Raw genomic sequence first — 22,331 nt, 5'->3', positions numbered from 1 at the left:
AGGGTTATTTCTTGACTTCTTACCATAAAGTATAAAGATGTCGTATCCCTTTCCAACACTCATCATCCTTTTCTTTCATACATTCTTTTCCTCTACATCTTTTCATTATAGTTATATCAATTTTGGTTAAATTATTATTTATTGTTTATATACTTTAACTAGGTAAATGCTATACATTGTTTTTGCATATTATTTTGTTTTCCTTGGTGTTAGTGATTATATTTTTGCTTCATTTGCTTAGTTTCTATGAACTTACTACTAATTTATCTCCAATTTATTCCATTGTCTAGATTATTTTCATGCCTTTTTTCTTCATTTCAGACTTTTTCTTTCTCTCCCTTCTCTTACAGCATTGTCTTCTTCCTTACGGGATCTCTCTTCTTTACTTCTTTCCATATACATACAAAAATTTTATAAAATTAGCAATGCCGAAAGTTTCTGTTATAATGTTCTCATACCCTTCCCAGCTCTCATCCTAATTTTTGCTCCCTTTTCATACGTGGTTATCTCAGAAGACTTGCCCATATCTACTGTTACCCATTTTCTTACCCCCTTAGTCACCTTTTGATTATTAATTAATTAATTTTTGCAAAACTGGGGAATGAACCTTTGCAATGAACTACATTCCCAGACTTTTAAATTTTTTATTTTGAGACAAGATCTTGCTTAGTTTCCAGGTTGGGCACAAACTTATGATCTTCTGCTCTCCTGGAATTCTGGGATTATAGCCAGAATGTAGTTTGGTATAGTCTGGCTCTTACCCTCATTCTTTAACGTACTCCACATTGGTTCTTGCCACAACCATGCTGACAAATGCTGTCTTTTTCAGGATCCACCAGCAAACTTCATCTTGTCAAATCATTATATCCTCATTTTATTTCCATTCTCAGTGGCACAGAACCACAGTTTACCTTTCCAGTTTTCTTTTGGGCTTTCCACTCTTCTCTTACTTTTTTGGATAACTACTTCACTGGCTCTTCTTCCTCTGCTCAACCTCTAACTTTTGACATTCCCTGTGGCTCCAGATTTTCATCTTTATTCTTTCTCTAGATGATTGGATCCATAGCCTGGCTTTAAGTATAACTCATATGCTGAAAGACCTTACATTTTTTTTATGTCTACTCCAAACCTATTCTGCATGCCAGACTTTTAATTCTAACTCTACTTGACCTCTCCTTTTGGATATTATATAAGATATTCATACTTAAACAAAAGTATTAATTTATAACTTCTCCCCCAAACAAAACTTCCCCTTGGGCCTGGGATTTAGCTCAGTGGTTCCGCTGCTTGCCTCTCACAAGGACCCGAGTTCGATCCCCAGTACTGAAAAAAAAAACAAAACCTGCCCCTAAGAGGTACCACCCACCCACACCACATGCCAGACATCCTGGAGTCTTCCTGTTTCCTTCTCTCCGTCCCTCCAATATCCAATCCATGAATAAATACTGTTGTTTCAGCCTCAAAAATATATCTAAAATTACGATAGTCAGCTTTCTATCACTATAACAAATACCTGAGATAAAACACCTTATAAAAAGAAAAGGTTATCCAGGTATGGTGGCATATGTCTGCAAGTCCAACACTCTGGGAGACTGGCACAATTACAAGACTGAGTCCACTATAGGCAATTTAGTGAGACCCTGTCTCAGAATTTTAAAATGGGGCTAGAGATAGCTCAGTGCAGAAGCCTTAGGTTCAATCTCCAGTATCGAAGGGGCAGAAGGGTATTTATTTTGGCTTACAATTTTAGAAGTCCTTGGATAATTAGCCTTGCTTTGGGCCTGTGGAGAGGCAGTACATCATGTTGGAAGCATATGGTGAAGCAAAATCCCCACCTCATGGCCAGGGAGTAAAAAGAGAGGGAAGGGCCTAGGGTTTCACTGTTCCCTTCAGGGGTACCCCAGTGACCTGCACATCTCCTCTTTTTTTTTTTCTTTTGCATTCTGGGGATTGAACCCAGGGATGCTCTACCACTGAACTACATTCCCCAGCCTTTTTTATGTTTTGTTTTGAAGCAGGGTCTCCCTAAGCTGCCAGGTAGAACTTGAACTTTTTGATTCTCCTCCTTCAGTTTCTCTCATAGGCAGCACCCTATACCTGGTTGGGCCTCACCTCTTAAAAGTCTCCACCTCTCAATAGCACCATGAGCTAGGGGCGAGCCTCTAACACATGGATCTTTGGGGAGACTCTTATACAAACTATAGCATAAACCCTTGAACTTTGTTTTCTTCTTGCTACCGCTCTAGGATTAACCTCCACTGTCTCTCAACTGAACTACTGCAATAACTTCCTTATTCTGCTCTACTCTGATTTTTCCTTCTTTTGTCTCTGATCCATACGGCAGTCAAAAGACTGACCCCTCCCTTTCTCTCCTGTCCTTCCTGTCTGTTTGTAATTCATGCTGAGGATTGAACCAGGGTCTTGTACAATGCTTGGGAAGTCCTCTACCATTGAGCTACATCCCCAGGCCTAGAGTACATTTTTTTGTAGTATTCAGGATTGAACCCAGAGCCTTCACACTGAGATTACATTATAGCTCATTTTAAAATTTTTTGAAACAGGGCCTTGCTAGGTTGCATAGGGTCAACTTGATTTTATAATCCTTCTGCCTCAGGCTCCCAGAATGTTGGAATTGCAGGCATGTAGCACCAGGCCTAGCTATAGAGAACATTAAAAAACAAAACAAAGCAAATCTAATTACATCACACCTTGCTTAGAAGACATCGATGACTTTTCATTTCTCTTAATGTAAAGTGCAGAGTCTTGATGATGACCTAAGAGACCCTGCTTGATCTGGCTATGTACACCCTTTGGTCTCATCTCAGATCACTTGCTTTTTTTCCTTTAAGTTTCTAGAACGTGCCAGGCTGTTCCCATGAATTCACATGCTGTTTCTACAGCCTAAAATTCCTCTTGTCTTCTCTTGGTTAGGTCCTTCTTATCTTTAAGTCTCATCTTCAGTATCAACTTGCTAACATAAGCAGTCTTTTTTTACTTTGGACCTCACCATTATTTTCAATCCCTGAACTCTTACCACTATTTAAAATTATGCTTACTTTCTTATAACTTATCTCCTTCATTAGAAATAAGTTGTACCAAAGCAGCAGTGCTGTATTTTATTTTCCAGAGTAGGTGAAACATCAAGGGAATAGTGATCCAGTCATGTTGAACAAATGACCCTGGATTTCTGTTGACACCATAAACTTTGCATGTATAAAAGTAATCATGGTATATTTCTCTTGTGAGTCAGCTCCCCTAATCTTGCCTAATTTTGACAATGGTTCTCTCATGTTCTCAAGCAACAATTAAGTAGACAAAAGACATCTTTTTTTTTTTTTTTGGTACCGGGGATTGAACTCGGGTCCTTGTGGTTGCAAGGCAGGCGGTAGAACCACTGAGCTAAATCCCCAGCCCCAAAAGACATCTTGAATGACTACTGGAAGGTCTATTGAATGATTATGTAGAAGAGTCTTTTGACATCTGGGACTTGTTTTTACTTGCTTTTTTTGCCCCTCCCCAGACAAGTAATTCCCAAGGTTTTTAATCCTTTAATTTTTCCCACTGGACTCTGTCAGACTCATTCAGGCCCTCATTCTCTCATTATTCTTTCTGGTCTTCCAGTGGTTTCCCTTCTTCTATAATCTTTCCATTTAATTTGATATATGTTTTCACTATGATTAACCTGCCCAAAATTCTGCTTGGATCATGTCATTCTGTTAGAAACATGCAGTGATGCTGTAATTTGGAATTCAAGGTGATGATGATCTGGCCCTAACCTGCCTTTTATATCTCAGCTTCGAGCTGCCTTTTATGTTAACTTTTATCAAACCAAGATGCTCTAGCCAGACTACCTGAGCTACTTGCTTTTAAGCTTTTTTATACTTTTACTCTAAACATTTTCTCATGTAATTCTTCCTGATCATAATAGTCTTCCTTTTTCCTCTATCAAAATTTCGAAAAAGGATTATTTTAAATTACATAGATATGTTTGTGTTATTTACGCTGGTCATTGCTTTACAAGATATAACTCATGTCCCTTTCTTTTGTGAAGTCTTTCCAGGCTACTTTGTCTTTGTTTGTTTGTTTTTATTTTTTGAGACAGGGTTTTGCCGTGTAACTGATGCTGGCCTCAAATTCATGGCAGTCCTCCTGTTCAGCCTCTCCAGTGCTAGGATTACAGGTGTGCACCACCATGCCTGGCTCCCGACTACTTTGGTGTAAAGCAGTGTTCTTCAACCTTATTTTTATAATTGACCTCCCATAAGGAGAAAAGTAGATTTTTTTCCTAACAAGAAAAATTAAAGGCTAAGGAATAAGATTTTGTTAGAGTTGAACTTTGGAAGGCCCACAAACTATTGTTAATGTTTAGGAATTTATCACACCCTGCCTCCCAAGAAAAATTTTGTGTCTCTTTGGGGTGATAAACACCCCCATTGAGAATGCATGGTAGGGTTAGAGCTCTAGCCTTCAGACTCAGAACTTATTTTCACCTTGTTTATAGTAAATCATGGGTTGCTTTAGGACATTTCCTATTTTATTGTTCCAAAGCATAATTTGTTACTGAATTTTCTTTTTCCTCAGCTAGGCTCTAAGCTGTACCCTTAACCCAGGAGTGAAAACACTGGATTGGTATTGCTCATCTATCACACTATTGATTATGCTGTTCTAGGGGTTCTTTCAAATGACAAAACATGGACTTCTTATTCCTTACAGAATCTTGCTTTATCCTTGTCTCAAGAAAGAACAGTGTTTATTGACTGATGGTTAATTTGGAGTTTTTCATAGCTGATCAGTGTTGATAAACTACATTAAATTGTTAGTGTATGGCTTGTATACTTGGCTTTGTTGCAGTTTAGGTATATTGATTTTCTACACTGAAACTTTCATTCTCCCACTACAGGCAGTGCAGTGGCATCTGTAGCTGTAGATCCCAGTGGCCGTCTCTTAGCCACAGGCCAAGAAGATTCTAGCTGCATGTTGTATGACATAAGAGGAGGAAGAATGGTACAGAATTATCACCCTCATTCCAGTGATGTTCGTTCTGTTCGATTCTCTCCTGGAGCTCACTACTTGCTAACAGGCTCTTATGATATGAAAATAAAGGTGACAGACCTACAAGGTGACTGAGATTGACTTCCCTCTTCATTTTTACTCTCTCCTATTCTATTTGGGGTCTTTCTTTTTTGTTAGTCTGGTGTGGTTGACTATATCACATTTTAAAATATAGTTTTACAGTATTTAGTAGGAAGATTACTGAGAATGCACTAAGAGATGTTATAGAAAATTATTAAGTAAATAGTAAATCTTATTTTTTGGTACCGGGGATCAAACTCAGGACCTTGTGCTTGCGAGGCAGTCAGTGGAACCACTGAGCTAAATCCCTGGCCCAAATCTTATTTTTATTGTTAATTTATTACAATAAGTGCTCGCTTCGGCAGCACCTATACTAAAATTTATTACAATGAATCATTCTCAGATAAATGATGAATTTATGTATACATTCGTACTAGCTTCTTGAAAAAGAAAGTAGTATTGAATTTTATTTGTAAATATTCCTTAAGCAAATATTTATTGTATTGTATAGCAACTAGGCACAGATAGAAAGATGAACAAAACAGTTTACTCCTTCCTTGATGGAGCTTATATTTTAGAGTAAACCAATAAACTGTGTAATTTTAGGTATTAGCCTGTGCTCTTAAAAATTTGCCATGGTAGGAGATAGTGACTGGGGTGTGTAGCTGAAGGCATTTTTTTTTTGTACCAGGAATCAAACTCAGGACCTTGTGCTTGCCAGGCAGGCGTGGTGCCACTGAGCTAAATCCCTAGCCTTGAAGGGTATTTTAGATTGGATAGTTAGATTTGGCCTCTCCAGGGAAAGCCATTTGTACAGAGCCTTAAATGATAAGGAACAAGCCATGCCAGGACCCTAGAGAAGAGCATAACAAGTATAAAGATGCTGAGGTAGGAGCAAAACTTGTATAGTCATGAAAATGCAAGAAGCCAAGGTGGCTGGAACTTACTGAACCAAGGGCAAAAGACAGAAGACTAAATTTAGGGAGAAGGGAACAGGAATTAATGATGATTCCCAGGTTCCTGGCATGAGCAAGACAGCACCATTGGTTGAGATGAGGAAAATAGGTGGGGGAGGAACAGAGTTGGGCAGGAAAAGCAAGAGTTTTGTTTTAGACAAGTTACACTTAAGATAACCATCAGGCATTCAAATGAGGTATCGAATGACTGTGTGGATACTAGCTTGGATCTCAGTAGAGAAGTCAAAGTTGGAGAAAAAAAAAGGGGATGAATTATAAGTCTGTAAGTGGCCAAAGTACAAAATGAAGATTCAGACAAAGTGTGGTACATAGGGAACAGCAAAAATCTGAGGCTGACTCACTGGAATTCAGTAAACTTTAAGTCAGGAGGCAAAGGGAAACCAACAAAGGAGACCAAGATGGAGTGGCACTGGACTCAGGGAGAAATCAAGTGGAGAGAGTTTCCCTGAGAGTGGCCGCTGTGTCAGATGTTACCATGTGATTGCTGTCTATGTTACCAAATTCTACTAGAATGATCTATCCCTGTGTAAACCTTTCATGGTAGTACCTTAAAGTAACAAGAAGTCTGTAAAATCCCTGCATATTCTTTGTCTTGTAAATGAACAGTCTCTTTTCTTTTCTAATTTAGGGGACCTCACTAAGCAGCTTCCTATCATGGTGGTGGGTGAGCACAAGGACAAGGTGATTCAGTGCAGGTGGCATACCCAGGATCTTTCCTTCCTGTCGTCTTCTGCAGACAGAACTGTAACGCTCTGGACTTACAGTGGCTAGAGTGCATCTTGTGTCCGTCTGTGCAGTGAGAGCACAGAGATTTAAGACTACTGAAGTGTCTACTACGAATCTGAAGAACATAGACTGTCCGAGAGGTGGTTCAGCAGGAAGAGGCCCCTTCCTCTCATGTATGCCATTGATAGGAGGTGTTGGGTGGTGGTACTCTGCAGTGCTTTCAGTCTTCCATGTGTGCTCGTGCTGCTGTGACCTGCTGTGTAGTCTCCCTGCCAAAGTGTGTGGAAGAGCTCTTGTGTTGCTGGTGGGTGTGCGCACCAAGTCCAGTGGACCGTGTGTTTACGGTTTAGTATTAAATGCACTCCTTGGTCTCTGCCTAAATAACAGTTTCATATACACACTGAAACTGAATTATACTTTGGCTCTTATTACATAGAATACAACCAAGTTCTTTCTAGATTAAACATAAGTGTCCAGAAATTACTTTGCTCTTCTCACAATTCCCTATTATATCATTTGTCTTATAGAGGTCAAGATTTGATCCATTTCTCAAAATTTACAGCGTTGTTTTCACATAAGGATCATTATGGAATTAAAAGGTGAATGGGAAACTGCTTCTTAGTTCATTACATGGCACAGCCCCTCTCTTTTTCCTTAAACTCAAGGGTGTGGTTACTATTTTGTAATATGGTTTTGTTTCAGGCTAGAAGGTCAATGTGTTTCCGTCAGAAACTTGTTAACTTCAAAATTTTTTGAATGCAACAGATACCTCCCTTCTAAACAGAACTGCAGAAGCAGGGCAGCAGCAGTTATGTGATGCAATATTTGATGGTCCAGTTTTCCTCTTAAAATTAAAGACTGCCATGGACCATAGCATGGCTTGAATGCTATGTCTGCATGATAATTTAAAATGGAAAATTTAAACTTTGCACTCCAAAAGCTTATTTAAATTTTTTTCTTGCACTGTTTTGTGTAATGCAGAATGATTTTATTTCTATGGCATTAATAGAGCTTAACATTTATGTATCTTTATTTTCATACGGTATAGTAATTTTACTTTAAATTATTAAATAGACTATTTTATTTATTTCAACTGCAATTGTTTTCTAATTTTTGAACTGTCTGTATACTGTATGTAGCAAGCATTTTTAGTCTTGTACACAAGTGGAAAGGGTTTTAGAAATGTAACTGTGCTTTTATTTCAATAAAGACCTCTTGACACCTAAGACTATATCTGTTCCTCAGAGTCTATGTTTTCAGTTTAGAATGTGATTTTTCCACTTTACTTGGAGGAAGTGGATCCAGTGGATGAGTCCCATAATCAGTTTCTCCCTAAAGTTTTTTGGGTACTTTTCTTTTTAATTCTTGCCAACTGAATAACTTTGTGTCCCCTCCCCCTCCTCTGTGTCTCTGTCTCTGTCACTTTCTCTGTCTCTGTATGTGTGTCTCCCTTTTTTTTTTTCCATTAAGTTTATTGGTACATTTTAGGTATAAAATACAGTAACATTCATCATTGGGATCTTGTACCTTTACATGATGTATCTTGGTTCTTACTTTTTTCCCTTCCCTGGCCCTCCCTTCACCCCCTCCACTCTTCCCTGTTTACAAAGACTTTGTTTCCATTTTTTTCCTTGTCTCGTATTTTTTCTTTTCCCTTCTTTTTCTTTCCCCTACCCCTCCCACTTCCCCTACTCCTTTAGACCTTTTCTTTCTATTTCACAATATCAGTAATACATTTTTATTCTTATTTACACTTTGTTTTTCACACCAGAAAAACTATTTGGTATTTACATGTGTGTCCTATTTATTTCACTTAAGAGTATGGCCTCAATGTGCAGCCACTTATCTATAAATGTGTCTAGTTTCTTGTTCTTTATGGCTGAGTAGTACTCCATTTTATTTTAAAAAACCCCCACATTTTCTTTATCCAGTCTCCAGTTGATGGGCAATTGGGCTGTTTCCAAGTTTTAGCTATTACAAACTGTGTTGCTATAAACATGGGTGAGTATATATCACCGTGGTATGATTCTTTTTAATTCTTTTGGGAAGATACCCACCAGGGGAATAGCTGGGTCAAATGGGACTTCCAGTCCTAGTTGTTTGAGGCATCTCCATGTTGATTTCCACAGTGGTTGTGTGTGTGCATATGTCTCTCTCTCTCTTCTCTGTCTCTTTCTGCGACTAGGGATGTAATTGATGGGCTTGCATGTGCCAGGCAAGCACTCTACCTGTGCGCTCCACCCCTAGCCTCTGCCAGGCGTTTACTACTTAAAAATCACACTATAGCCTGGGGATGTAGCTGAGTGGAAGAGTTCTTGCTGAGCGCACACAAGACCCTGGGTTTGATCCTTGGCACCACAAAATAAAGACAAGTTGCAAAATGTATAAAATCTAACCCAGACTCACATTGTGTTGAATTGATGGTTCAACATAGAAAATCTAGTTGGCTTTTTGGTGTTCCTTGTCTCCACATGGGGGTGTGTGTATGTTACTGGAGTCTGAACTGCGCTACCTCTCCGGGCTTTTGCACTGAGGTACTGTGCTTTCTAAAATTTGGGGATGAGGTGTTGCTAAATTGCCCAGGGTGGGCTCAAACTTGTGATCTTCCCTCCAGAGTTCTGGGGTTACAGTCTAGCTTGTCCATTTGTTTTTTAGTTGTTTTTTTTTAATCTCTCAGGCAAGCAGAAGAGAATTCTGTGAAAAGTAGAACAGTTTACACTCATGCTTAGTTTCACATATTTTAAATATAGCAGGTAATTTGAATTAAGTTTAAAACTGGGTGCTGGGCATGGTAGCACATGCCTGTAATCCCACCACTCAGGAGGCTGAGGCAGGAGGATTGCTGTAAGTTCAAGGTCAGCCTGGGCTCCACAGTGAGTTCAAGGCCACCCTGCATGAGATCCTGTCTCAAAACAAACAAAAAAACACTGAAAAAACAAAACAAAAACTGAGAGAAAGGGCAATTTCTTTTTTTTTTTTAATTGATTTCATTTTTATTTTTGACAAAAATAAGACACTGCTTTTTTCCCCAAAATCAAACTTTCAGTGTTCCTGAACATCAAATGATTTTGTCTAAACCAAGTGGAAATAATTTTTCTTTTAGGAAATCAAAAACATTTAAGGAATCCAGAATTTTCTCACCATTGTATATAGAATGATATTTGAGACACAAAGTAGTTAAGTCCTGTATCAGTTGGCCTTGAGGATTCCTAGGGTTTGTTTCCATTTATCTTTGTACTGGCCACAGAAGTCCCCATGTAGAAGATGACAATTAATGAAACTTTTTTTAGTAGTACATGTTTGCGAAATACAATGAATGCATTCAGTTTGGGTAGTTAGTACATATATATACTCCATCTTAGACCTTTTTACTTTCCCTTCCCCTCTCCTTCCTCACCTCATCCTTTATCCATAGATACCCTTCACATCTGCAAAAGGTCTACCTACCTCTTTCTTATTATTTTGCTCTTATACTTTGGGCTGCCTGCCGCACAAGCACAAGGACCCGAGTTCGATCCGCGGTACCAAAAAAAAAAAAAAAACTTATACTTTGGGGTTTTTTTCCCATTGAGTTTACTGGTACATTTTAGGTATACAATACAGTTACATTCATTGTTGGGATCTTGTACCTTTACATGATGCATCTTGGTTCTTATTTTTTCCCCATTCCCCTCCCCCTCCTTCACCCCCTCCACCCTTCCCTATTTACAGAGACTTTGTTTCCATTTTTTTTCCTTTTCTCATATTTTTTCTTTCTTTTTTTTTTTCTTTTCCCTTTCCTCTACTACTTCCCTTTGGGTTTCTCATATTAGAGAAAGTACATGATATTTAATCTGTGTCTAATTTATTTTGCTTAGTGTTATGGTCTCACGGTGCACTCATTTTCCTACAAATGACTCAAATTTATCCTTTATGGCTGAGTGGTACTTCAGTGTGTGCGTGTGTGTGTGTGTGTGTGTGTGTGTGTGTATTTTCTTTATCCTTTCATCTGTTGGTGGATATATAATCCTCCTTTGTTCAGGAATTGACCAGTTCTTCCACCCTGATGTGCTTCACCCTTGCCTGGGGCAGCCCAGGGGGAAGCATTGCACAACGTGAACATTAGAACCCAAAGCAAGTCCATCATCAGCTGCAGGAGATTCCTGAAGGGAGCGCTGAGTGGGCGTCTCTGCAACTCGGACAGCCCACTTCTTGCTCTGCACTGAGACATCCATCCCCTTCCCCCTCTTCCAGAGCAGATTTTTCATGGTTCTTGTGAGGAGTTTTTTTTAAAATTTAATTTTATTGGTACATTTTAGGTATACAATATAATGACATTCATCATTGGAAATTTGCACCTTTACATAATCTCTCTTTGTTCTTATTTTTCCCCCTTCCCCTGCCCTCCCTTCAACCCCTCCATCCTTCCCTATTTACAAAGACTTCGTTTCCATTTTTTCATTTTCTCATATTCCATTGTGTGGAGTTTTTCTAAGGGGAAATTTACTGTTTATTATTAAGAATATTACACAGGATAGAGACAAAGAGGCTTGGACTTTCTCTGGGCCATACCACCTCCAGGAACCTGTGTTCAGCTGCCTGTAAGTTCCAAGCCAATTAATTTCCCTCTCTCCTTCGCTTCCAAACTCCTTCCTCTTTCCTTCCTTCCTTCCTCTCACAAAAACTGTACACATTTGTGGGGTACCATGTGATCTTTTCCAATACATATGTACATTATATATGTTCAAATCATGGTAAGTATCTCAAATATTTGTGGTGAAACATTAAAAATCCTTTCTGGGTTTTTTTTTTTTGGTACCGGGGATTGAACTTGGGTCCTTGCGCTTGCGCAGCAGGCAGCGAAACCACTGAGCTAAATCCCTGGCCCCTCTGTTTTTTAAAATATATAGTACTTTATCATTATTGATAGCTATCCTATTATTATGGATACTCATAATAGAATACAGAACTTATTTCTCCTATCTGGCTATAACTCAGGACAATTCATTAATACAGACCAGTCACCTTTATGGTAAAAGTTTATAGCACTAGGAGTGTGGCTCGGTGGTAGAGTCCTTGTCTGGCATACGGAAGGTCCAGGGTTTGATTGCCATCACTACAAAAAAAAAAGTTCATAAAAGTATGTATTCTACCTTCATCGCTGTCAGGAAGAAAACTTTTTAAATCCTAATTTGGATATGGCAGTACACTCCTATAATCCCAGCTGCTTAGGAGTCTGAGGCAGAATTACAAGTTCGAGTCCAACCTGGGCAATTTAGTGAGACTCTATCTCAAAGTTTAAAACAACTAGGCTATAACAATGGTAGAGTGGTTGCCTAGCATGCTTGTGGCCCTAGGTTCAATTCCCTGTACTGGGGGAGGGGGTGTGTGTCCCCCTCTGAATTATAAGATTCATTTCTTTTTTTTTTTTTTTTTTTGGTACCAGGGATCGAACTCGGGTCCTTGTGCTTGTGCAGCAGGCTGCAAAACCACTGAGCTAAATCCCTGGCCCTAAGATTCATTTCTTTCGTTGCAGTATATTAAAGTGTCAGAAATTGTTTTATTTCAATAAATGTCTGGATCCATATGTCCATTTTCCATGCCTCTGCACTGCAGAAGCATGGGTGTAAATGGATTTTTAAAAGTTCATACATAAAATAAGAACACAAAAACAAAAGGTTCACACACAAAAAGAAAATGAGAGGACTGAAGTATTTGTTTTCTGAGCCCTCAATTGGGGATGTGAATACAGAGATTGGGGTAGAAGGCAGTGCAGCCATTCTTTTTTTTTTTTTTGGTACCGGGGATGGAACTTGGGTCCTTGCGCTTGCAAGGCAGGCAATTCTTAATGCAAGCAGGACCTTCAGAGGACTGATTCAATTTTCCTCTCTGTTTTTATTTTATTTTTCTCAAATTTTGTTTTTTAAAATATTTAACTGTCTTTTAAAAATTGTAATGTGGAAGGGCATAATCAACAGAGTGAAAAAGCAACCCATGAAATGGGAAGCAATATTGGCAAATTCTACCTGATAAGGGGTTAGTATCCAGGATATATAGAGAATTCCTAAAATACAACATTAAAAAAATACTAATTAAAAATGTCCAAAGGTCTTAGACATTGCCCCTAAGAAGATCACAAATGGCAATAAGCACATGAAAAGCTGTTTGACTGGGTGCAAGGCATCCGTTTGAATTTCAGCTACTCAGAAGGCAGCCCAGGAATTCGAGGCCAAATCGAGCACATAGTAAGACCCTGTTTTTTTGTGGGATGAGCGAGGAAAAGGGGAGGGGGAGAGAGAGCTCAATATCATTCATCATTAGAGAAATACAAATCAAAATCACTTCTATCAAAAAGTAAGTGTCAGGGGCCGGGGATTTAGCTCAGTGGTTCTGGCACCTGCCTCGCAAGAGCAAGGTCCTGAGTTCGATCCCTGGTACCAAAAAGAAAAAAGTGTCAGGATGGGGGGGACCCTCAAACAGTGTTGGGAATGTAAAACGGTGCAGCCTCCATGGAAAGCAATAAAGTGGTTTCTCAAAAAATTGAATTACCATGATTCAGCAATCCCACTTCTGAGTATACACTCGAATGAACTGAAAGCAGGGCACCCAGGGCACCCATAAATATTTGTACATATGTGGAGAGTGGTGTTAGCCATAGAGGCTCCATGTTAAATCTTACCCTCCATTGTATAGCGCAAAGAGACTATGTTACGAGGAACCGCGTCCTTGCCAGATTAGATGTTTACCTTCAGAAATTGTCCTGGAACATGATGAACGTTTTGTAAACCCGAGAAACAAGAAAGCCCACGAGGGTGGGGAATTTCCAAAGAACTAGAGAACAAGGAAGCAGGTGTCTTTGGATAAGGGTCATGATTAATAACCAAACTCACCTGTGATAAAAAGGGGAGGAGAATAAAAAAGCGCGGCGGCAGTCTCTCTGAGAGGCTCCCGACTCTACCTCTGCGTCTTTCTTTTTTCTTCATCCTCACTCCCCCATTCAGGTGCTGTTCGACAAGTGACGGCTGGCTCCGTCAAGGGTGGCGCCCGAACAGGGACCTGAATACGGGGGACCATAGTGAAGGACACCGCGGATCGTGAGCTCGGATAAGTAAATTAAGGGCGGTGAATACACTCGGGAGTAACAAGATGGGTATTGGTAATAGCCGAATGCTTTTTGAACATATGCTTAAAAATATGCTTTGCGCTCGTGGAGCAAAGGTAGGGCATCAACAATTATGTAATTTTTTAGAATTTGTAGAGAAAGTTTGTCCTTGGTTCTCTGAAGAAGGCACAGTAGATTTAGAAGTATGGAATAAGGTGGGAAAGCGACTTCAGGACTATTACGATGGTCATGGACCCACTAAAATCCCTATAGATGCTTTTATTTTATGGGCTTTAATTAGAGATAGTTTGGATCCTCAGTATAAGGGAGAGAGGGTTGAAGGACCCTCCTCAAGTCCTTCCTCGGAGGAGCCTGACAAGGCTGGTGTTCCCGAGGTTGTACCTCCGCCTCCTATAGAAAGTGAAACTAAGCCATCTGCTCCGCCAGTGTATGGTGATGCAGAGCCTGCACTAAGGAAGGGTTTTTTTCCGGCTAAGGGACCCCTAAACCCGGGAGATGCTGATGATTTGGAAGAAGAGGCTGCTAGGTATAACAATGAGGACTGGCCCCCCCTCCCTATCGTAGCCGTGGCCAGGACGAAAAATCCAGACAGCCAGCGAATGAGGACGTGACCAAAAGGATTACTAGATTGGAAAAGAGATTGGAGTCTCTTTGTCAGCAGTGGCAGACAGGCTTAACGGTGGAAGAGGAAGACCAGAAGACTCAGGGCAAGGGAGGAATAGTTCCTAGTATAATTGCTGGTCTTGATCCCCTGCCGGTTGCAGGTCCAAGATTAATAAAAAAAACTGATCCTCTTATAGCCATGATAAAACATCCCCCAGGACCCAGGCCTGTCAATTCTCGGTCTCTGTCGCCATTACAAGCTACCCTGCAACATGCGGTTGACAGAGGGGAAGATACCCAGGGCTTTCATTTAGCTTGTCCAGTATTTGAGGAAGCTGACGCTCAAGGGAATATGGTCAGAATCCATCGGCCGATGTCTTTTAAGCAACCCAAAGAGTTAAAAATGGCATGTGCGCAATATGGCCCTACCTCACCTTTTACTCAAGCTATGTTAGAATCGTTGAGCACGGAGACGCTGCCTCCCGGAGATTGGAAACAGCTTGCTAAGGCATGCCTGTCTGGGGGAGATTACCGCCTTTGGAAAACAGAATTTTCCGAGCAGTGTCAAAGAACAGCTGAATTAAATCGGGCTAATAGAAATGATATTGATTATGACATGCTGGCAGGAGAGGGCAATACGCGGACCTCGCCAATCAATTATTGTTTCCTGCAGGAGTATATGCACAGGTCAATACTGCTGCCAAGTGGGCATGGTAGAAGCTGCCTTCTATAGGTAGGCAGACAGAAGATTTATCCAAAATTAGGCAGGGACCTGATGAGCCTTTTCAAGACTTTGTAGCCAGGTTAATGCAGACTGCCAGTAGATTGCTGGGAGATTCCCATGCGGGATTGTTACTGGTCAAACAACTGGTTTATGAAAATGCCAATACCACCTGTCAGGCAGCCCTAAGACCATTTAGAAAGAACGGCACCATTTCAGACTATATTAGAATGTGTGCTGACATTGGGCCTGCTTATACTCAGGGCCTTGCCATGGCAGCAGCTTTGCAAGGAAAAACAGTTAAGTGTTGTTCCAACAACAAAAGAGAAATCCCAAAGGCAGGGTTCCTGGTCCGCCAGGGAGTTGTTTTAGATGTGGTCAAATAGGCCATCAGGTGCGGCAATGTCCCAATAAGACTCCTCCAGCCAATTCAAACAATGCAGGGAAAGAAAATGGGCCTAGATTGTGTCCCAGATGCAAAAGAGGCAATCATTGGGCTAATGAGTGTAAATCTAAAAATGATGCCATGGGAAATATTCTCCCACAGGGAAACTGGAGGAGGGGCCTGCCCCAGGCCCCGCGACAATGTTATGGGGCACTTCAAACATTCGTTCCCCAGCAAGGAAATCCGTTCAGGACCTTTTCAGAGCAACCACAGGCAGCACAGTACTGGACCTCAGTCCCTCCGCCTTCACAGTATTAACCCCAGAAATGAGGATGCAGGCCCTACCTACCAGAGTTTATGGGCCCTTACCATCAGGGATGATGGGATTGCTTTTAGGTCGAAGTAGCGCTACTATGAATGGTATTTTAGTTGTTCCTGGGGTCATAGATGGGGATTTCATTGGAGAAATTAAAATCATGACTCATTCACCTACTGGGATTTCTGTGATACAAGCGGAACAACATATAGCGCAGCTGCTGTTGCTCCCTCAAATACTAACAAATAAAGCAGCAAAGAGAGAAAAAAGAGGAGATGTTGGATTCGACTCTTTAGATGTTTATTGGGTACGGTCTATAGGAGCCCAACGACCTGTGCTCACCCTGACCATTGATGGGAGAAATTTTCAGGGTCTACTGGACACTGGGGCTGATGTCTCAGTTCTAACTACAGACCAATGGCCTACGGTGTGGCCTAAACAATCAACAATGACACATTTACAAGGAATAGGTCAAAGCCAAAGCACTGAACAGAGTAGTGATATGTTATTTTGGAAAGATGCCGAGGGTCATCAGGGTAGATTCCAGCCATATATCGTGCTGGGGCTGCTGGTTAATTTATGGGGCAGAGATGTTATGAAAGAAATGGGGGTGTATTTATATAGTCCTAGTGAACAGGTCACCCACCGAATGTTTGAACAAGGGCTTTTACCTAATCAAGGCTTGGGAACTAAAGGTCAGGGGATACAGGAGTCTTTAATGCCTATCCAACGACCTCCAAAAACAGGCTTAGGGTGTTTTTAAAGGAGGCCACTGATCAGCCTGTACTCCACGCGGATCCCATTACTTGGAAAAGTGAGGAACCTGTGTGGGTGGATCAGTGGCCTCTCACCGAGGAAAACATTAAAGCTGCTGAGCAGTTAGTACAGGAACAGTTTGATAGTGGACATGTAGCTCCTTCTAATTCTCCTTGGAACTCTATCTTTGTCATTAAGAAAAAATCGGGGAAATGGAGATTATTACAAGATCTTAGAAAAGTCAGACTATGGAAGTAATGGGAGCCTTGCAACCAGGATTGCCTATGCCATCAGCTTTGCCTAGAAATACTTATAAAATCATTGTAGATTTAAAGGATTGTTTTTATACTATTCCACTTGCTCCTGAAGATTGTAAGTGATTTGCTTTTAGCGTACCCTCGACAAATTGTAAGGAGCCTATGAAGAGATATCATTGGAAAGTATTGCCTCAGGGTATGGCTAATAGTCCTACTTTGTGTCAGAAATTTGTAGCTCAGGCAGTAAATAAGGCAAATATATCCCCAAATCTATATTGTTCATTATATGGATGATATACTTTTAGCTCATGGACAAGAAGGCCTCTTATTAACAGCCTATGCTCATTTACAACAAGCTTTGAGGGATCAAGGATTAGTGATTGCACCGGAAAAGGTTCAGACTGAACCACCATATTCCTATTTAGGACATAAGTTATATCCCAAATCTATATTACCTCAGAAGGTTCAAATTAGGAAAGACAATTTACACACTTTGAATGATTTTCAGAAATTGTTAGGAGATATTAATTGGCTTAGACCATATTTAAAAATCTCCACCGGAGAATTGAGACCTTTATTCGATATCCTCCGGGGAGATTCTGATCCTACCTCTGTTAGAAAATTAACTGAAGAAGGTCGGATGGCCTCGTGTGAGGTAGAACAAGCTATAGAACGACAGCAAGTTCAATATATAGATTATGCTCGAGGATGGGCTGCCTATGTTCTGGCAACAGCACATGCTCCCACTGCTGTTTTATGGCAAGAGGGTCCCTTGCTTTGGTTGTATTTGCCTGTTTCTCCAGCCAGAGTGTTAACTCCCTATTATGAATCTGTGGCGTGCCTAGTTCATATGGTGCGGGAGGAATCTCGAAAATATTTTGGAGCAGATCCTTCCTTAATTGGAGTCCCGTTTACCAAACAACATTTAGATTGGCTATTCCAAAATGTGAACATGTGGGCCATTGCTTTTGCACATTACCCTGGATGTATAGATAACCATATCCCCAAGGATAAATTATTGCAATTTGTTAATATTCATGCTTTGGTGTTTCCTAAGATTATGAAACAGGAACCCATAAAAAATGCTCAAGTGGTTTTCACTGATGGGTCTTCCAATGGTATTGCGGCATATGTTATTCAGGGAAAGCCACATACATACATCCATGGTTACATAATTTCACAAGAGCTAAAAGGCAGAAGTAACCCAAGTGTCCATCAACAGATGAATGGATAAACCGCTGTGACAGTTGATCTTGGTTATTAACTTGGGAGACCAGACTGGGAGATCCCTAGAGACACTGGCACCTGTGTCAGCAAACTGAGTGGGGAAGACCCACCTGGAGTGTTGGTAGCACTGTCCATAGAGGAGGTGCCTGGGTGAAGGGGAAGAAGGAGGGACAAGTTCCCAAGCTTGACTCTTCTTGAGTGGGTGTGTTTTTGTGGCTGCCCTTCCCCGAGGACATCATATTCCAGGTTTTTCAGCCTTTGAATGCACACCTACACCAGTGACTCCAGCGTTCCTGCCTTCAGTAAATCCTTTCATAATTATATGGTGGTGCCTCTATCCTCATTGTGAATCGATTCCACTGCGCACTACGAGAACCAAAAACGACCAGCACCAAACAAATTGTTTTGGCTGGAGAAGGAAGTGAGTCTTGAGTCAATGAATACCACTAAGTTTAGCTTTTCCATTGAGTATGAAATAATCCGTACGGGGACAAAAATTTTTTTGGTCAAAATGCGTTAAGTACCAAATTCAATGAGTTTCAAGGCAGTTGTTAGAACTCTACATATATTTGATTGGCTTCGTTCCTCTAGAGAACCCTAACACAACCATGGTGTGTACACACAATGGCAATGGAATAGTATACAGGTTTTTAAAAGGAACCTGACACCTCTGTAAAACTCTTGTCATCTCTTTGGAGAGTTTCCTGAGATTGCAAGGCCAGCAGTTAACAACAAAAATAAAAACAAAAACTATTCCGGCTGGCAATGGTAGGATACCTGAGTAACCTTAGCACTCTAGAAGGCTGAAGCAGGATGATCACAAGTTTGAGCCCTGTCAGGGCAATTTAGTGATTTAGTAAGAGGCTAGGTATGTAGTTCAGTGCGAAGAACCTCGGCTGAATCACTAATACCAGAAAAAAGAAAGAAAGAAAGAAGAAAGGAAGGAAGGAAGGGAGAAAGGAAGAAAACTATTTTTAATTACCGAATCTAAAGTGTGCAAATTCCCACTTATCCTGCCTCCTGCCCTAATAAGGACTATCCTTATTATCTCATTTAAATATTTATGCTCAAAATAGATTCACGGTTTATTGCAAATGTTATACAGTAAAATTTATAAAACGATAGTTACAAAATACGCTTCGTAGGCGTTTTCTATATTGCATTTCCACGGAAGATTTCATTTGCAGAGATGGTTCCTCGGTAAAAAAAAAAAAAAAAAAGCAAAGCTCAGCTGGAAACTCTGGCCACTGTCCGGCCCCGCCCCCCTCGGCGGGCCAATCAGCGGCGCGCGTGGGAGGGACGTTCAGCCGCCAGCCGAGCTAGTCGATGAGCAGGCGCGGTTTGCTGGCGTTCGCCGTAGGGTTGTGCGGGGTCGGATCGTCGTCGGCTCCGGCTGGTCAGACAGGTGTGTTCCTGGAGAGGCGGGCACGCGGGATACTCGGGGCGGGCGTCCGTGCGATCGGGGGTGTGTTTGTGCAGGCGGCAGGGCTGCGGGTTCGGGGACTCCGGGGAGGCCGCGGAGAATCCGGGGTGGGTCTCCTGGGCCCTTGCGTGACTTCGCGCATCTCGGAGTCGTGGCCGCGCTATCTCCGCGCGCCGAGCCGCCCGGGCGGGAGGCGCAGCTGGGGCCCAGCGACCCCGAGCGAGCGGACGTCGCATTTTGTTGGCATTGGTTATCTCTGAAAACTTTAGGCAGAATTTGAACACGGCCAGCAGAATAGCTCAGATTGAATTGTAGTTTACTTTGGAAAACTCCAAATCTAATTTCAGTGTAAAAAGTTAAGAAATGCCATAAGCCTGTATGTTTTTGATGGGTGGTGAAAATCAATTCAGTTTTTGTCTATACAGTTGGCTATGAAGTATGGTTCCCAGACTACCTTCGTCGTTTAGGAACATGCCAAAAACACAAGCCACGGCTCCAGGAAACTACACAAACATTCGCGAACTAAATTGCATCCCTTTGACTTTTATGCCAAGTTAGACCAACACGGAATTTGAGTCTGTTCAAGTTACTGCCTTCCACGTTGCACGTGTAATTTCGTTAAAATCAAAGACTTTGCCGGATTTCCACTCAGGCTGGCAGCCCCCGTGGAGGTCTTTCTGACAGTTCTTCAGTCTAGCGGCTCCTTTTTCCAACCCGCTTTTCAGTTTTCCCAGTTTGGAGAAGTTCCCTCCCCATCTAAGACACCAAGCTTCAGCACCCTTTCCCCCATATATGACCCCAGTGGCCTTAGCCAAGTTACTTGTTTTCCACATTAATCAACCGAGTAGTACTACGTCCAAGAGTTTTTGTGAGGATAAATGAATCAGTGTATCAACAAAATATTAGCTACAATCATTGTGCATAATTTTGGTATCATCAGTATCAAAGCCGGGGCCAGATGAGAAAAATGGTGAGAGTGGTAGAAACTGGGAAAAGAGGCTAGTACCCGCTGACAAGTCATAGAGTGACACAGGTGCCACCATTAGAGTAAACCAACGTGGAATGGGTGCTTTTGCTTAACATTTTGCTACTCAGCGTGATTTATGGACACCTGGTCTGTTACATTCTCAAGAGTTTGTTAGAAATACAGGATCTCAGACTCAGAAACTGTTTTTTTAACAAGTGCCCCAGCAGGTTCAGATGCAAGCTTTTTTGGGAAGAAGTGTGAAATCTTCCAAGACTTTATTCCTTAGGTTTAATTCTGTCGTCCCCCCCCCAATATAGTATTCAGTATTTTTAAGCCCTGAGAGTTTAACAGTGATCTTAGTATTTTTATTTTATATATATATTTTAAAAATATTTTTAAACACAATTTTTTTGGCTTTACTAGCAGTAAACTTAGAGTTATTTAATCAATTTCTGTCCTCATTGTTTCTTTTTATACTTTTCTTCATTATGGTCAAATTTCCTCAACACATCAGGAGTCTATAGGTTGTTGACTTTTTAGTCTTCTTATGTTTAAGAAATCTGTATTAGGGCTGGGGATTTAGCCCAGTGGTTCCGCTGCCTGCCTCGCAAGCAGAAATACTGGAGTTCGATTGATACCTGGTACCAAAAAAAAAAAAAAAAAGAAATCTGTATTGATTTTCTAGAGCTGCCATAAAATACTGCAGATTGGGTAGCTTAAAGAACAATTGTGATTTTTTTACGGTTCTAGAGAATAGAAAACAGAGATCAAAGTATTAGCAGGGTTGGTTTCTTTTGAGGCCTCTGTCCTTGGTTTGTCCATGGACGTGCTGTGACCACATAGTATCTTCTGATCTGTCTGTGTCCAAATTACCTTCTTGTAGGACATCAGTCATACTAGATTGGGGTCTACCCTACTGACACATTTTAACTTAGTTCTTTAGTAACCCTGTCTCCAAATACAGTCATATTCTGAGGTCCTGGAAATTAGCAATTCAAAATATGAATTTTGAGGGTGATGTAATTTAGTCCATAGCAATATCTTAGTCTTATGGCTGTTTAAAATTTTTTGTTTGTTAAATAGGCATCCAGAAAAGCTTGTAAAATGTCAATATTCCCCTTGGCAAATTATTAAAAAGTGAACACCCTGGGCGAGGAATTTAGCTCAGTGGTTCTGTTGCCTGCCTCACAAGTGCAAGGTCCTGAGTTCAATCCCCGGTACCAAAAAAAAAAAAAAAAAGTGAACATCCATATGACTACTATCCAGCTTAAGAAATAGAATATTAGGCCAGGGACTTAGCTCAGTGGCACCACGCTTGCCTTGCAAGCTCAAGGTCCTGAGTTTGATCCCTGGTACAAAAAAAGAATAGAATATTGATGGTATCCCAGAAGCCCTCCAGTGTTTCCCTTGTCTCATTTTCTTTTCTTTTCTTTTCTTTTCCTTCTTCCTTCCTTCCTTCCTTCCTTCCTTTCTTTCTTTTTTTTTTTTTTTGGTATCCAGGATCAAACTCAAGACCTTGCGTTTGCAAGGCAGGCGACGGAAACTTGTCTCATTTTTTATCTCAGAAGTTTTCAGTATTTATTAATGAGTGTAGCATTTGTTGTAGTAGATATTTATCTGATAAAGTAGCTCCTGTCGCTTTGAGAGCTCTTGTTAGCAGCTGAAGTTAGTCCTGGGTTTTGCATTTGCACTTCAGTGGTATTGTCAGCCTAGCTCTGTGTCCCATTACATCCGTTCTCACATTTAGTTTTTAAAGCATAAACATTGCTTTTCTGCTGCTTCCTCCCCTATTATGCAT

General features: G+C 40.9%; 2 protein-coding genes across 9 annotated transcripts in view; both read left to right on the top strand.

Moving 5' to 3' along the window:
- Positions 1–8,002, top strand: part of Wdr47 (WD repeat domain 47) — a 71,834-nt gene extending 63,832 nt beyond the window's left edge. For 6 of the 7 annotated variants that reach the window (XM_087213217.1, XM_087213216.1, XM_087213215.1 and 3 more), the window contains exons 14-15: positions 4,901–5,119; positions 6,679–8,002. In XM_087213217.1, coding sequence (XP_087069343.1) covers positions 4,901–5,119; positions 6,679–6,821 — 362 coding nt within the window. In that variant the 3' untranslated portion in view covers positions 6,822–8,002. The remainder of the gene's footprint in view (positions 1–4,900; positions 5,120–6,678) is intronic. The other variant, XM_087213219.1, reaches the window with a different exon arrangement.
- A 5,703-nt stretch (positions 8,003–13,705) lies between these two features.
- The window catches only part of Clcc1 (chloride channel CLIC like 1), a 35,380-nt gene continuing 26,754 nt past the window's right edge, over positions 13,706–22,331 (top strand). Inside the window, exon 1 of one of the 2 annotated variants that reach the window (XM_021265601.2) lies at positions 13,706–13,863. Coding sequence is in view for 1 of the 2 variants with exons in the window: in XM_004853607.4 (XP_004853664.1) it covers positions 19,470–19,548 (79 nt within the window). In the remaining variant the exon portion in view is untranslated. Of the gene's footprint in view, positions 13,864–19,415; positions 19,549–22,331 lie in introns of those variants that run through there. The other variant, XM_004853607.4, reaches the window with a different exon arrangement.

Source organism: Heterocephalus glaber, unplaced genomic scaffold, assembly GCF_053883595.1.
Source record: "Heterocephalus glaber isolate CG9 unplaced genomic scaffold, H.glaber_assembly_v1.0 deba00001442, whole genome shotgun sequence".
NCBI classification, from domain to species: Eukaryota; Metazoa; Chordata; class Mammalia; order Rodentia; family Bathyergidae; genus Heterocephalus; species Heterocephalus glaber.
Note: the sequence above shows the minus strand (reverse complement) of the source record. Positions and strands in the feature narration are given on the sequence as shown.